Source organism: Urtica dioica, chromosome 10 (assembly GCF_054948205.1).
Source record: "Urtica dioica subsp. dioica isolate 48M chromosome 10, U.dioica_male_clone48M_v1_H2, whole genome shotgun sequence".
NCBI classification, from domain to species: domain Eukaryota; kingdom Viridiplantae; phylum Streptophyta; class Magnoliopsida; order Rosales; family Urticaceae; genus Urtica; species Urtica dioica.
The window spans coordinates 17,497,334-17,515,381 of NC_142765.1; the positions used below are offsets into that span (position 1 = coordinate 17,497,334).

At 31.0% G+C, this 18,048-nt stretch overlaps 1 protein-coding gene across 1 annotated transcript; it reads left to right on the forward strand.

The window, feature by feature from the left end:
- Positions 1-11,967: 11,967 nt before the first annotated feature.
- Positions 11,968-15,078, forward strand: LOC149383634 (transcription factor WER-like). The gene is made up of 4 exons (XM_089627861.1): positions 11,968-12,085; positions 12,238-12,367; positions 13,779-14,019; positions 15,073-15,078. Exons 1-4 carry the CDS (start codon positions 11,968-11,970, stop codon positions 15,076-15,078), a joined length of 495 nt encoding a protein of 164 aa, XP_089483987.1.
- Positions 15,079-18,048: the final 2,970 nt, after the last annotated feature.

Here is an 18,048-nt window from a genome sequence, read left to right on the forward strand (position 1 = left end):
ATCATAGTAGTCATAAAAGAAAAATAATAGTCTTAACAAAATAAAAATAAAGTAGTCTTCACACCAAAATTAGGCCAGATATCAATGGGAAATGGAGGGAAAGTGATGGAGGGTAAAAACAAAACAAAACAAAACATTATATTGAAATTTCATGGAGAAAATGGAGGGAATATTATGGAAGGATATCAATCTCAATATTAAACTAAAAAATTATAGTTAAATGAAACAATAATAGAATTTTATAATTATATGAAATAATAATAGCTTGTTAATTACATAAAAATATACAATGGTAAGGTAAAATGAATTAATGATTTTTTTTTTAGAAAAAATTGAAAACCTTAAAATTGGTCTTTATTTTGGATAAAAATTAGATATTGAATTCTAAAATAAATGGAGGTAATAAGTCATTTTACTATAATTGAAATAAAGTAAAATTGTATGCGATACAAATAAAATTGAATACTATACGTTATTATGTTATTGTTATGGTTATTGTTATTGTGATTGTGAATTGTAAATTGTGATTATTTGATATGAATTGAATTAAGATTGAATATAATACGTTATTATGAGATTATAGTGTTATTGTGATTATAAATGTTCGATATGAATTGAAATCAAATTATATAATTGAATATGATACATTATTATGATACTATTGTTATTGTGATTATAGATGTGAATTGTGAATTGTTCGATATGAATTAAAATCAAATAAAATTGAATACGATACGTTATTAATTATTATGAGACTATTGGTATTGTGACTGTTCGATATGAATTGAATTGAAATAATTTAAAATTGAATATAATACGTTATTATAAGACTATTGTTATTGCGATTGTGGATTGTAAATTTTGAGTGTTCGATATGAATTAAATTGAATTGATAAAATAAAATTGTTTTAAATCCGTTTTAAATCGTGTCGTAACTGTTTTGTGTTTCGTGTCTGGACAAAATTGCCATCTCTATTTTTTTTCGAGTCAAAATAGTAATATTCATGTCCAATTCTCAAATCACGGGGTTACCGCACCTTGATTTACTTTATTTCTATAATTTTCCCCTAGCTGGTGATTGAGGTTGAGGTCTGATTCCAAGATCTAGGAAGTGGATTAGATAATAAGCATGAATAATACAATGAGACAATTAGGCCAGTAGTTCAATAGTCTACCATCCTTTTAAAAAATAGTCAAAATTTTATTTTATTAAGAAAATAGTCCATTAATCCGAAATAAATTAAATTAACTGTTTTAAGTATTTTAATTTATTTCGATATGGTTGAAGTAAATTAAGTTAATTGGAGATAATTGGAGAAATTGCCCAATTTTCTACCAATATCATAATATTTTCTCACTTTCCACTAAAAGATTAATTTGGCCCAAAATGCTATCATATATGTTAACAATGTTGACATCTATTTTTGCCTTTCACTATTAGATGTCAACATCGTTGACATATCGGTGACATTTTGGGTCAAATTAATCTTTTGGTGGAAAGTGGGAAAATGTTATGAAATTTGTGACAAATTAGGTAATTTCTCTTGTTTTAATTCATTTAATTTATTTATGATTGATGAGTCATTTTCTTAATAAATGTAACTTTGGTTACGATGCAATCACCATTCAACGATACAAAGTGCAAAAAAAAAAAAAAAAAAAAAAAAAAAAAAAAATTATAAGAATTTGATTGCAAAAGACGAGAATGTGCTTTAAAATATTGATTTTTGAAAGTTTTTTCTTCCTAAAAAAAAAATCATAGAAGTCTTTGAAAAGGAGGAGACACGTTTTTGTTATTTTTTTTACCACTAGAATCAGATTCCCATTTCAATTGGCAAGTCTTCGACCACTGCCTCCAGATGGGACTTATCAATGGGCCTGAGGCCCATAGAATGGTAGAACTGAGGCCCATAGAATGGTAGAACTATGCCAGCCTACTCCGAACCTTGGGGGTTTATATTTTGTATTTTATACCCTAATTTATAAATAAAGTACAAATTTTTGAGAAAAAAAGTGATTAAATAAAAAGAGTAAAATAAAACAATGAAACGTGTACTTTCACACAGAGCAATGAAATTGAGCTGTACTATCCACTACGTACCATTCTATTCTCGTTACTACATTAAAAACCTACTTTAAAAACTCCCATCACTTGTACGTATATTCAAGGGAAGAAAAATTAAAATCGAGCACTAGTATCCAATGATCAGTTAACATTTGATAATGACACATGTAATAAATCATTAGTAAGAATCAATACAAAATCAAAATAAATACTTTCTTGGCTAATTAGTTAGATGCGAAAAGAGACCCTTGTGTTCAGACAAAAAGCTAACCGTCAAACACATATATAACATAAAGTCCATGTCTGTGTACTGGTATGTATTTTAATTATAAATATATGCGATTGGCCATTTTGATCTATTTATAATATATATATATATATATATATATATATATATATATATATATATATATATACCATTTCTGGCGGAAGGTTTATATTGACGATGAATTGGTTATATGAAAGAGAGATTTTGGGATTATCTGAGTCTAAAGAGAATATGAAGATTTGAGTACGTAGGCAGGGAGTATAGAGATTTAGGACTTGTTTGTTGAGAGAGGGGATATTCAAGAACTTTACAGAGTACCCCGGTTTAGGCCTTCTAGTCATAAGAGAGAGAGAGAGAGAGAGAGAGAGAGAGAGAGAGAGAGAGAGAGAGAGAGAGAGAGAGAGAGAGAGAGAGAGAGAGAGACTGAGAATACTTCTTTATTTATTCAGTTTTTGAAACTTGCTTACACACTGAGAGCAAGCTCTCTTAAATAGACAAACTTTCGGATTCGAAAGGGATTCAAATCTGTAACAGAGGATATTATCCCCGACATAACTACTGTAGATCTTTTGACTTTATTACAGAAAAGATAAAGAAGAATCTTATCCTCGACATACTTACTATACAACATTAGACTTTTAACAAACAAACAAAATAAATAAAGACATTTACTATTCATATTTTGACAAATAAGATAAAGAGGAATCTTACAAAATTTTGAATTATGGTATTTGAGAAAAGAAATCGTTCGGATCTAATCCGAACTCTTTTTGATTTAAACTTTCGTCTTCATCTTCTTCTGGTAGACTCTCTTGATCTTCACTTGATAACTGGGACTTGACATCTTCTAAGAGCTTTACGTAGTCTTCTTTTGAAGAGGCTGCTGCTAATAATGCTTGAATCTTGCTTTTTTGAGTAAGAAATTCTAGATGTCGTGGGTCCTTGGCTGGATACCAGACTTTTGAATAGAGAAATTTTGAAATGGCTTCCGAGTTGGCTTGAGAGACATTAAAAGTATCCCACCACTTAAGTCTGAATTGTCTGACTAATAAAGGAATATGATTTTCTTGATTATTAATTTGGAACGTCCATGCAAGTATCCATGGAACTCCAAACTTGGAAGAGAATGATAGTAATTTATTATTACAAGAAATTTTTTTAGAAAAAAGATTGAATCCATCTAAAATTGGAGGAGGAAGGATATTGGTGACAAGTCCAAAGTAGGACCACCATTCTTGAAACCATAAAGGAAAAGGTTCGGTAGCTTGTTTTGAGAACTGGATAAACCAAGAATGAGAAAAGGCTCGAATGAAGAAAACATTAAACCAAGCTTTTTGGTAATCTAGATAGTTATAGGATTGTACTGTTCCTGGATGAGAGAAATATTTGGGAGTATAAATATTTTGATCCCAATCAGAAGGAGTAAGAATTTTAAGAATTTTTAACTTTGAATAATTGATTTTACGAGAATCTTGAGGATCGAGGCAATGGTTAATTTCTACAGAGTTGGAATCTATGAGAATATGTTCAAAGAATTTTCTATCTTTAAGGGAATGATTAGATATAAAGAGACAGTCAGGAGGAAAGACTCTTTTGAGGATAGTTGGAAAATTAGCATTTTGAGTATCTCTGAATTCAGGTTCTAAGGTAATAATAGTTTGGCTGACCGGTTTGTTGAAATATATAGAAGGGGGACTTTTGATAGTTTGGACCAAAGTTGAAGAAGACTTTGAAGAAGATGGCTTGGATATGGTAGGAAATTCATTGAGTAAGTTGAACTTATTTTGAATAGCAACTGTATTTGAATAAGATTGTTTGGTCATTTTGACCGGTGCATCTTTTTTAATAACATTCTTTTTTGAGTCTCCTTTTCTTGAGTCAGATATTGATTCTATTCTTTTCCCTGTAAAAATTCTCGTGAGAGAAAATCAGGAAGAGAATTAGTAATACCTTTTATATGTTCTATATCGAAATCAAAATTGCTTAATAGAGCTTGCCATCTAGCAAAAATTTGTTTTGAAATCAAATTTTTTATATCTTTGTTTAATAAATCTTTGGCTGCTTTGCAGTCAATCCTTAGTAAAAACTTTTTCATATATAAATCATCTTCAAATTTTTTGATACATAAAACGATGGCTAATAGCTCCTTTTTTATAGTAGAATAATTTTGTTGAGTAGTGTATAAGCAGCCAGAATAGTATCGGACTAAGGATTCTTGTGTTTGACCATGAAATTTTTGTTTGAGTATGCCTCCAAAACCTTTATCAGAGGCGTCGGTTTCGACTATAAGAGAGGCTGAGGGATGAGGTATCGATATACAAGGAAGATACTTGATTTTTTCTTTTATTTGCTTGACTATTTTAGTATGAGAATCAGACCAGGGCTGTGGGTTTTTCTTAAGCCTTTGGAATAACGGTTGACATATCATCCTAAGTTCTTTGAAGAAATCTCCTACATAATTTAAGCATCCTAAAAATCTTTGTAATTGATTCTTATCTTTTATTTCATCTGAGAATTTTGATGTAAACTCTAGGACTCTAGAAATAGGTTTTATAGTTCCTAAATAAATGTCATGACCTAAAAATTTTATATGCGTCTGGAAAAGTTTCATTTTTGTTTCAGAAACAGCTAATCCATTATTTTTTATGATGTTATAAATTTTTTTGAGATGAGATGTATGCTGATCTAGTGAGCTAGAGAAAATAAGAACATCGTCGATATAAACAATAGCAAAAGATTGAATAGGAGCAATAATATCATTCATAATATTTTGAAATTCACTTGGAGCATTCTTTAAACCAAAAGACATCACATTCCATTCATAATGCCCAAAAGGAGTATTGAAAGCAGTTTTATATCTATCTTTTTCGTCTATTTGAATCTGCCAAAATCCTGATTTCATGTCAAATTTTAAGAAAATTTTTGCATCATAAAGTTTTTTAATAAGATCTCTTTTATTAGGTATTGGATATCTTATCCATTTTAAAACTTTATTGAGAGGTTTGTAATTGATTACCAATCTTGGAACTCCTCTTTCTAATTCCGCAGCATTCATAACATAAAAGGCCGAACAGGACCACAGAGATTTTGAATCTCTAATGAGTCCTTTAGATTTTAGATCATTTATTTCTTTAATACAAATCTTTTCCATCTCTTGATTCATGTGAATCGCGCGAGATTTAGTTGGAATATCTTTTTCACAAAAATTTGATTCGTATGGAAGGCTAACTATATGTTTTTTGCGGGTCCAAAAAGCATTAGGAATAGTTGAACATACATTTGAAATAAATAAATTCTTTATTTCTTGTATGTTTTTTTTATAACATTTGGATTAGACAATTGTTGTTCTATTTTTAAATTATTAACTTCTTGTTTTAGAAACGTAATATGATTTTCTTTCTTGGAAATCAAATTAATTTGTTGAATGCAATTTTCTTTTAATAGATTAACTTGTTTTTCCTGAATTGGATAGATAAATTTGAAAATAATTTCTTAACCTAATATAGAGGTTTTTAGTCCCTCTGTATTTACCTTAAAAGGGTAAATTAAAGTGATGAAAGGTGTTCCTAGAATTAGAGGACAAGAAAGGTTTTTCACTAAAATAAATTGAGTATGAAAGCATAATCCTTGATTACATATCTTTACTCTTGATAATTTGTAATTTACTTGCAGTTTAGTATTATTTGCAGCACTTAATCTTTCTTTAGTTTTTTCATAGTATTTGGTGGGTATTAATCCTTCTTGAATGCAGTTTTGATCTGCTCCGGTGTCAATTAGAGCAGTGGTGGTTAAATGAAAATCTGAATTTATTACAAGGTTTATTTGAACATACCACTTGTGAAAATACATTTTAGAAACTGTGTTTATAAAATCTTGATTTATTTCTTCTGTTTGAGATGGAGATGGGTCATCTCTTTCAATTTTTATTTCATTTTCTAAAAGTATTTCTTTGATCTCTTTGTTTTCAGCTTTTAAAGTTGAAATATCAATTTTTATGTTATTTATTTCTTCTTGTAAATCTTTAATCGTTAAAGTGGATTTTGAGGGGTTCTTTGAATCTATTTTTTATTTCAGAAAATTTATATGGTTCAAAACTGTTAGTTTCTTTGTCTGAAATTAAGTCTTTAAGTTTTATTAAATATTCTCTTCTTAATTCGGGATCATTGATTCTATATATGATATCTAGAAGAAATTCATTTTCTTTAGTAATGACATTAATAGTTTTACAATCACACAAACCATAAGGTTGTGTTTCTGTGTCAGAACTTTGTTCTGATTCGGAGATTAAATTATCATTGATTTCAGACTCAGAACTTGTTTCTATAAGAAGATTATTAAGTTGTTGTTTTAATTTTTTTGATATTTTTAGATTATTAATTTTATCTTTCATTTTACATTGGTTTGAAAAATGACCAACTCTTCCGCACTTGTAGCAGGTAGGTGGCTTGTTGTAGTTTTTATTTCGTTTATATTTTCTGTGTTTTGAAGTAGTTGGGGTATTTTTTGAATAAAACTTTGGTTTGGATCTCTTAAAAGGTCTTTCTAAATATTTTTTCTTATTCTTTGAACTAGGAGGTTCTATTTTCTCATAGCCGTATTGTGCACAAAATTCTCCTAATTCTTTTCTATTTTGACTACTTTCTATTTTAATTTTATTTTTTTAATTTGATATCCGTACAAAGGGTTAGTCCTTCATTATTAATATAGTTGATTAACTGACCATAAGTTAAGTGATCGTAAGGAATAGTGTTGTTAAAATCAGATCTAATTTTATTCCTAACCTTATCTGCGAATAATTTTGGTAGGCCTGCTATAAATCTCTCCTTCCAAAAGGAAAGATTACTATCGCTTCTTGTGTAGACTTTAGTAAGGAAAACATCTTTGTACCACCTAAAATCGCTCAAGGTTGGACAATTAAGATTGATTAGGGTTTCAGAGGCCCTAGTTTGAAAGTGAGAAGGGTCTCCTACAAAACTTTTCATTATAGCAAAGATGAGTGTATTGACTACATCATCTTCTTGGGTCTGAACATTAGTACCATTTTCTAATTTTACGACATTCTTCTTTGCTGTAAGTATTTGAGTCTTATTTTCTGGTGAAATGTAATAATCCCACCATCCTTTGAGTTGGCCCGTAAAGCCAGAAATTAATACATTAGCTACGGTTGGATTATTATTATTTTTTGATTTATAGGCACAAGCTGCTATGGTCATCTCTTGAAGAGTTCCTAGGATTAAGTATTCACTTAGTCCATCTATATTCCATTCATAAATGGACTCACCATCATATTTGGCTTGTAGACTTTGAGATCTTTCTTCATATTGGATATTAGGAGGAGTAGGTCTAGGGTAATAATTTCTAGTATGTGGTTTTCTAGTGAATGTTCTATCATGTTTTATTTTGTTTATATTGGGATTATCATTAAATAATGATTGGAATTGCTGTTCTATAAAGTCAATTTGATCAAAAGAATCATCGTGACTATAGTTTTCATTTTCATTTTCATTATCTGATTCTGATTTTAGGTTTAAAACATTTATTTGTTGACTAGGACTGGATTCTCCTAGAGTTAGTTTATCTAGTTTCTGTTGTATTTGTTCTAAAAAATAGTCATTAGAAAGCTTTGAAAGCTTTGGTTGTAATGTTTTAGGAAATTCAAAAGGTTTGAATAAAGGTTGGGTACTCCTTCCCTGAGGAAAATAGGATGAACATGTTGACTGTGTCCTCAACCCGGGTTAGCTGATTGGCTATGGTTGACAGAATTTGATTTGTAAAATTGTTTTGATACTGTATATTTTTTATGTCTCTCTTCGTTGATTGTTTAGTATCTTCTATATTATTTTTAGTAAGGGATTTAAAAGGAGTGGCTATAACAGTAGTATTATTAACTGTAAAAGTTATGCCTTCTAGAGGAGGATGAATATCTACAATTTCTGTATTATCTAAGGTTTTCCAATTTTTTTTGTAATATTGGTATTAACATTTAAATGATCAAACGGGTAGTCTACGTTGTATATTTTACTGTAATGAGAAAACCAAATGAAGAAAGGGATACTCATTTTAAGGTTTCTTAAATTTGAATACCAAGTTTCTCTAATTTCTATTCTTTAATGCTTTCGAAATTATTTAGAAACCAGTCTCTTTTAATATCATTTGAAGGATCAAAATAATCCTTTTTCAGTAATTCTTTGTCTATTTGGAATTCTATAGTAATCATATTAATACTTCCATATGCTTCCATTTGAGATCTAGTCGGAGATATAGACGATTCTGGAGAACTAGTTCTTATTTCGTTATACATAGGTTGTGGTATATTAGAATTGAAATTTACATTACTAAGTTCTGTTTCTATCCTAAGAGGGGTGTAGATAAGCTTCTAGTAAGACTAGGTTGTTTTCGTGGAATATAAAAAGACTGTCTAGAAGGAGCAGAACTTACCGAAGGTGTTCTAGTAATCTCCGGTTTGTTGTCTTGATTTGATTCGAAAATAATTTGAACAGATCCGTCTGTCTGCTCAAGGATTGTTGAAGAGGATTCTGTGAGTTCTTGGATTCTTGGCTGACATATGTCAGACCGTTCCCATGATCCTGCTTGACTTAATTCATTCCATTTTAATCTTTTAGGAGTACTAAATTTTGAATGTTGAGTATTGGCTTCAAAAATTATGGTTTCTTAAACTATGTTTGGATCTTGGATTAAGAGTAGTAGTCATAACTTTGTAATAAACTCGATAAATGACAGCTATAGATCTGGAATTAGCAGCAAAGTTCATGTTTTTTTTATTTAATATTTAGAGTCAGAGTATCAAGAATATTTGAATCAAATAGAGAAATAGAAAAGTTTGGATAACAATTAAAATAAACTGGTCCATTAGCAAGATTTGATTCCATCATAGCTAAAAGAGAATTATTAAAATTTAGATGCCGTGCATCTCGTAAACACATAAATACTGGAATATCTAGACCTATTCTAAATAATGGTTTGATAGAAACTTGAACCATACCTACATGCAAATATTTGTAAGTCTTTTTATGATTATTTAAAGCAGAATGAGATAATAAATGCAATGTTTCATGCTCATGATTCAAAGCAATAGTATGCTCTGTTTGCTTGATTGAATAATCTTGTCTAAAGTTGAAAATTCCAATTTGATAAATAGTCTTAATATCTGTTTAGGGATGCTCCAATTATGTAAATGATTTTCTATTTCAGCTATATTTATTTCTGTACTATTGGTATCTTCTTCATTGGGTTCTGCAAAGTCATTTGAAGTAGAAGGATTGGTGGACTCGAAGATTTTGAGGATTCTATTCATATTGTTTAAAGGATTTTGGTTTATTTGAGAGGGATGAGGGAACACCTGTGGGACCACCTAAACGCCTATCTTGGCTACAAACGGCTGACCAACACAATTATGGCTTACCAACACAACTTCTCAACATAAAACAAAACCTAAAATAATATGAGTAGAAAACTTACAAAATTCTCCGAGAGAATCAATCTTTCAACTTCAAAGACTCTGAGTAATCAGTGAATAGTGATTTTTGAATAGTGACTTTTTTGAATAGTACTTATATATATAAGAATCAATCTAGCCCACATTTGGTAAATTTTGCAATCTAGCCATTTACTGAAATTTACGGCTATAAAATATCTAATTTACCATTTTTCTTATACTTACGTGATTAAAGCACTAACCCACGTTTGACCGATTTATATTGTATACAACAATTTAATTTCATATTTTTTAATTCATAATAGGAGATTCGGTGATGTAATTAAAAGGGAAATAAAATATTTTTTGATTGAATAAGTCAAACATGATAATGAATACACGTAATTACTCATGACCCGTTCAAAATTTGAAAATAAATTTGTTAAACACAAAGACCGTATTAAATGCGTATTAAAGGAAATGAAAGAAATCGGCTCTACCTGCACATATGTAAATTTACCATAATTAACAGAAATTAACAAAGCAGCGGAGATTAACAAAAATTTACAAACATTTACACTGTATTTGCTTATACGGCTATAATGTTCATTAAAGAAATAAACGCTCAATAATCAACTTTGCCAAATATAGAATTATTTTAAAATTCGAAATATATACACGTGTATTAACTTCGAAAATTTTGAATGATCAAACGTGGGCTACATGTTTTTTAAGCCAAATTCTAGTAGAGGATATTATAGTAATTAACATCTTACATAATTAAGACACGTCATCATTTTTGGCTAGAGTGAAAATTTGGACGAAACGTTGGCTAGATTACAATTTCTACGTTTCAGGTGGATTAGTTCGAATAATTTTTCATATGTGTGTGTGTGCGCGCATGCGCGCTTTTACGAATCCAAGAAAGTGAGTAAAGAGTCTAGAAGCCTTTCTAGTGAACTTGGTAATTAATATATAAAAAGAAAACATTGCTAATCACTACTACTCCAATACCTACAAATTTTTACACTTTACAGTAGTACTATTTATGAGGAAATGACGGTAAAAGTCCCTAAAGTTTTCAGAAACAGCTAAGTTGGTCCCTAATTTTTTTTTTACGGCAAAAGTCCTTAATGTTTAGTTTTCCTAATTCTGTAGATCCCTAACCTCAATATGCCGTTAATATGTAACGATGTTAGCCAAAAAGCGTTAGTTTTTTCTGAAAACATATATTAAATCAGAAATAAAACAATTAAATGAAAAAAAAACAAAAAAAAAGAAAGGATTTGGAGAAGAAGCCGAAGGCGATCTTCCTGTAACTCTAGTTCAAAGATCAGTACTAGAGTTGATTTCTTCCTGTAACTCTAGTTTTTTTCTTTCCGTATATCTCTAAACCCCATCCCTAGCCATATGCTTAGTCATCGATTGATTATGCCAAGAAGTTCGAAACAATTGAAGAATGAAAAATTAGGGGGTACCGATTAGGTGAACAGTGAGAGCTGGGCGGTTCGAGATAGCGGTGTGGTGGCTGAAGAAGATGATCTCGCCGACCTCTTCTCCGGTGGCGGCTTCCCAGCGGCGGTCGAGATCGTATTCTTTGATGATACAACCACCGTGGATCAGAAGCCAGGCGTCGCCGTTGCGGAAAGCTTTCATGGCCTGTTCCTCCTCCGGAGGCCATGGAAGTTGGTCCCATCCTGGCATGGAAAGCAAGGCCGTGGCCGGGTTGATCGACGCCGGGTCGGCGCTCGACGCCACCATCAGCGCCACCATTTTTTAAGACTCGTAGTTTGGGGATCGGGGACGGCGCCGGAGTGCAAGAGAGCCTCCTCGAGATCGCCCTCGATGGTCTTCGCGTCGGGATTCTTCTGCATGAGGCTCGAGATCGCCCTCGGCTTCTTCTCCAAATCTTTTTTTTTTTTGTTTTTTTTTCATTTAATTGTTTTATTTCTGATTTAATATGTGTTTTCAGACAAAACTAACACTTTTTGGCTAACATCATTACATCTTAATGGCATATTGAGGTTAGGGATCTACGGAATTAGGAAAACTAAATATTAAGGACTTTTGCCGTAAAAAAAAAGATTAGAGACCAACTTAACTGTTTATGAAAACTTTAGGAACTTTTGCCGCCATTTCCTCTATTATTTATACTAATACCTCCTATGCATATTTGTTCCAATCTCTCTCTCTCTCTCAATGAAAGCTGATCGTGAGTATAGAAAAGGGCTGTGGATAGCCGAGGAGGATAAGGCTCTGATTGAGTACATAAGGGTGCATGGAAAAGGAAAATGGAATCGCGTTGCTAGAGAAACTGGTATCAGTATATGATCATCAGTGTTCAATATATATACACATATGCATATATTTACACTGCATGCATATATGTGCACTCATGAACGAGTGTAAGGCATACATAGTGTGATGAGGATTTTATTATTTGATGATTTTTAAATATTGATTAATTAGGGTTGAAGAGGTGTGGAAAAAGTTGTAGACTAAGGTGGATGAATTACCTGAGCCCCGCTGTGAAGCGCGGCGATTTCACCGATGAAGAGGATGACCTCATTATTCGACTCCATAACCTTCTTGGAAACAGGTCACTATGTTTTTCTAACAACAAACATGTCAAATTGTTATATATATGAGATACCTTTTCAAATCATTCCCTCTAGAAACACTATGAGATACAGTATTTACTTTTTCATTGAATTCTCGTATGGTATTATTCTTATAAGTATTGCTTTTTATTTATCACACTATTAAAATTTCTTTTTGGTCTCGAAACCCCGAGTTTGTAATTTGACTAGGGTGAATACGCTTTTATTTATTTATTATAAAAAATTAAAAAGCATTAGTCAAAGATTTTTTTTTTTTTTTTTATTATAGCTCTGATTTTATTCACCCATTTCACGTCTCACTTACTATGATGAAAAAGAGGAATATTAACGCATCCGGAAATAACTGATTGATCTCTATCAATAAACCTGCTAATGGGCCTTTATTAAAAGCGAGGAAAGCTGCTTCTAAAAACCTTAATGTCGTGTTTTCAAAAAAAAAAAAAAAACCTTAATGTCGCTTTTAAAGTTTAGAAGCGACACGGTTATAAACGATACACCACTTCTAGTGTTAGTGTTGTCTAATAATAATAATGGGATTAGTTATGTAAAAATAATAAGTTAATAACTAGTTAGTAGTTTATACTTGCTTATATACTTCATCCAAAGTGATAATTAGAAGGATCTTTTTGTGACCTGAATACGGAATTTTACGGATCATGTCCAAATTTTGGTCAATATTTGGACGACAGCTCAAGTTTGCAACCCATGTAACTTTCGGTTTTTTGGAGTAAAGTAAAATAGTAAGTACCTGTGATTTTTTTATAAATATGTGGAATTTCTATTATAATAATAATAATAATAATAAAAGAATTATGTCGATTTCAATCGAATTGCGAAAAAAATACGAGAAATATCAATAGACCAGAAAAAGAGCAGAAATACTAGATTTACAAGAACTTATCATTTTATCTTAAGAAAATAAGGTAACATGGTCCCACATTTGAAATCCCATAAAAGAATGGATGGAAGTTAAAATAAAAAATCACGAGTGCCAAAATTTTATTTTTCTAAGATTTTTTATGCCAAGAAAAATCCGTGTGTGAACTCTCTCTATCTCTAACTCTATATGCGTGTCTGTGTGTCCTTCATACGGTTGAATTAAATTATATTTATAGCAATTACTCCATGCTCATCACTTGTATCACTGACAAATTCACACCCCTTGAAAAAAAAATATTCTGTTAATCATCTGTTATGTTACTAACGTTAAAACCTTATAACAACCAAATTGAGGGGGCCAACTGTCAAGAATGATTTCTTAGGCTAAACATTATTAATAACTTTTTAAAAGGGGCCAAAAATTAAATTTATAATTTTTTTTATTAATAAAAAATAGTCTTAATTATGAATGGATTAATAATATTACATATATAAACATATAATTTCCAGATGGTCCTTAATAGCGGGTCGGGTTCCGGGTAGAACCGATAATCAAGTGAAGAATCATTGGAACACTCATTTGAGCAAGAGACCCGGAATGAAAAAGAGTAATAGTAATAATAACAATATCACGGGAGTCATAAATTCAGAGGCAATAGTAGAGATGGATTATTGTTCCATTGGCTTATCCGAGTTGCCAAACACAAGTAATGTTGGTGAAGCTGATCATCAAGTGATCACGAGCTCTCAAGTAAGTGCGCCAAGGGATTTGATTACGAGTGAGAACAAATTTTTTTATAATAATAATAATAATTAGGGGTGAAACTGGATCGATTCGGTTCGGTTTTTGACATTTTTAGTATCCGAATCCGAATTTTCGGTTTTTAATAATTCGGTCCAGTATCCGATCCAATTTAGTCTAAAACTGAAATTCGGTTATCTGGTTTCTTAAATCCAGTATCCAGTCCAGTATCCAATTTTTAAAATTCGATAATCCAATTTGTAAAATTCCATATCCATTTTTATAAAATGAATATCCAGTTTCTTAACTCCAAATCCGGTTTGTAAAAATTCAAAAAACGAGTACAAATGACTCTTATAAAGCTCCAAAATGACAATACATAATTTAAAACTGAGTAAAAAAATTAAAATTCAAAAGGATACTCGTCTCCAACTACATGCAAATGTAAATATCATAATATAAAAATTAAAATTACAACCCTAATGACCATAATAAACCATATACAATTGAATTTGTATGTTACCTTTATAGACCACATAATCAAGTTGTAGTAGCAGTAGGAGTTGATATATGAGAATTGTTTGTTCTTCTATGACAACTTGACCATCATATGTTAATAATAATGACATAAATTTAAAATAAATTTGTTTTAATAAACAAACAACAAATGAATATGTCAAATAAAATATCAAATTAATTATCTTACCCGAAACAACTTGCTTAGAATCATTTAGTGCTTCCACTTCATCCATGTATTCTCGCAATACAACAGGATCAAGTCTTTTTTTTAATATATATTTATTTTTAATTAAAAAATCGGTTAAATAACCGATATCCAGATTTTCTCAAAATCGAATCCGATATCCGGTCCAGTTTTGTTAACCGGATCGGTTATCCGAATCCGATTTTTGGTTAGCTGACGTGGCTCCAAATTTCGGTTTCGGTTCGGTTTGGATATCGGTTTTATCCGAATTTCGGTTCGGTTTTGTACAGCCCTAATAATAATAGTAGCGGCAATGATAATTGTAATCATGAGTATGATAGCTCTATTTGGTTTTCCAGGGCTGAGGATTTCATAAATCCAATAAGCTCTTTTGATCTAGTGGACTCTTTAGAAGAGCACTCTCTTGATGTTGTTACATGGGATTGTACTGATTTATTTATTGATTCTACATGTAAATGATTATTGTCATGTTGGATTATAACGAGTTTTTGTTTTATTATTATTATTATTATTTTTTTAAGCCAATAAGCACTTGAATCGGCTAATATATATACTCGAGCATTGATGATTATTTGATAACTAGAGAGAAGACAAATGAGAGAGAGAGAAATAAAAAAAGCGAGTGAGAAAGAGCGTGAAGAGAGGGAGAAAAAGGAAAGAAAAAAAAAATTAAAAGCCGTCACGGGTCGCCGCCTGGTGAAGCCACGTGGCGGCCTTTGGATGAAAGTGAGAGAAAAGTTCTCTTTATTATCTATGTTATAGAAATTTGGATAAATTGCTCTAAAAAATGTGGATAAAATGCCAAATATAAATACAAATAGGGGAAATAAGGCTCATTCAGTTTCTTAGGGCTATGCATGCATTTAACGTTGAAATCGTTAAGAATTTGGTTTTATAACGTTAAAATTTGTAATGGTAAAATATTGAGATATCAACGGTTTTCTATAATGTTAATATGGTATTTTGTTCTCCTACATATACCTTCTTAATATAATTGAATTTACAATATTCAAAATCCACAAAAAAAATTGGTCTCCTATTCATATCTTTATAATATAATTGATTTTACAATATTCGAAGTCATAAAAAAGTGATTAAAAGTTCAAGAGAAAAAAAAAGTACAGAGAGATATCGAAGAAAATAAAGTTCTATTTGAAGATACGCGTCTTGAGTGAACAATTTTTCGGTTTATCTTTCTTTTAATTATTATTTTTTATTAATTTTTGTTTTCTATTTTTTTAAAAATTTTACTTTTTAAAAATTGTTCGACCAAATTTGTTTTCTTAATTTTTGTCAACATATTAATATTTAGTAAAAATTTATAATTAGTCGAAGAAAATACCCATCTGAGAATATGAAAAATAAAAAAGATAAAAAAAAACTAAAAAATTATGTTAAAACACTAAAAAAGAGCAATTAAAGTACTTATTTACCTCATGATAATTTTTTTTACTAATTTGATATTATTCTGAATAAAAATTATTCTGGGAAAAAAAATTAAGGCCGCCACGTGGTGGTCTCAGGATGAAAGTGGGAGATGAAGTTCTCTTTATTATCTATGTTATAGAGGAGCCGTATGTCTAATTACATGAATGAATATGATCGATCGCCTAGAGCCAAAGGTGATTATAAATGAGGCGCGTGAGGGGGACGTGAGTTTTAATTTTGAAACCTAAGTCTCTCAAGGCCCACATGCTGAATCAAATTTGGAGAAAACTACTGAAGTGGGCTTCGACTCTTTTCAAAAGGCCCATATCAGTAATGAATGGGTCAATCCAGAAGTGGGGTTAGATCAACTCCACCTAATTACACAATTTTCTACTCTATTTTGCAGTACATGTCACATCAAACACTACATCATCTCCAACCGAACTCTATTTTTTTTACATCAAATTGAAATATTAATTTTACATTCAACTTTCTCTTATTTATTTCTATACCCTTATATTTATTTAATATCTTTTAATTATACCACTTATTCATTATTTAATAATAAAATATTAGTCAATAAAATAATTCAAAATACAAATTAATACAAACTAAACTTAATATTTATTAAAACAAAAATACAATACAAAACAAATAACATAAAATGAAATAAAAAAGTACAACTACACATCCGAATTAGGATTTCCCTCCCACAAATGGTTGATCAATGCATTTCGAAGCGCGATATGTGCATCTCTGTCTCTTATTTTTTTGTAGCGAGTGAAAAACTCTTCAAATCATGTATCATCATTCTCCTCTAATTCAACCCCCAATGGTGGCGTTTCTCTGTTAACTTCAATGAGCACGCTAAGATCTCGCTCATCCTCTATTATCATGTTATGAATAATTATTCACGTAATCATTATATCTTTTAAGACATCTTTTTTCCAAAATCTTGATGGTCCCACCACAATTGCAAACCGTTCTTGGAGAACTCCAAATGCATGTTCTACTTCTTTTCTACAGGATTCTTGCCTCATTGCAAAATACTGTTTTTTATTTCGGCCACGTGGTTCTCGAATAGTTTGAACAATAGTAGACCATTTTGGATATATATTATCATCCAAATAATAACCCATATTATACTCATTTCCCTGTATGACATAATGAGCGGGATGAGCAATACCTTAAGTGAGATTGAAAAATAGGTGAGAAGACTCTAACACATTGATGTCATTGTTGCTTCCCGGCATGCCAAAATAAGCGTGTCATATCCAAAGATCATAATCAGCAACAACTTCTAAAATAATGGTAAGTTTTTCGCTACGACCCGTATATTTTCCAACCCGTATAGATAAGGCTAATAATTTGGAAACAATCAGAGAAGAAAATAAAATAATGAAAATGAATTTAAATAGAGTATCAGATCCTCATGTTTGTGCATTTTGCGAAGCTGAACAAGTCAAAGTTTTACAACAAATTTGGTTTTTTGATGCGCATGACTATCAGGTGCGACTAGTCGCACCTAAAAGTCGCATCTAAATGACTTTCGGGTGCGACTAGTCGCACCAGATTGTCAACCCGAAGTATAAAAAATTTCGCTAATTTTTTTTTTTGCTTTTGAGTATCAGGTGCGACTAGTCGCATCTGATAGTTTAAAATTACTATCCGGTGCGACAAAGTCGCACCTGATTGTTCAAAATTTTAACCGGGCCAATTCTCCCCCTCATTTTTTCATTCAGTTTTAAAAACAACAACTCATCTCTCTCGGTTTAAAAAAAAAACGCAGAAGAGAGAGGTAGAGGGAGATTAGAAGTGAAAGAGAGAGAGAGAGAGAGAGAGAGAGAGAGAGAGAGAGAGAGAGAGAGAGAGAGAGCTCGGGGAAG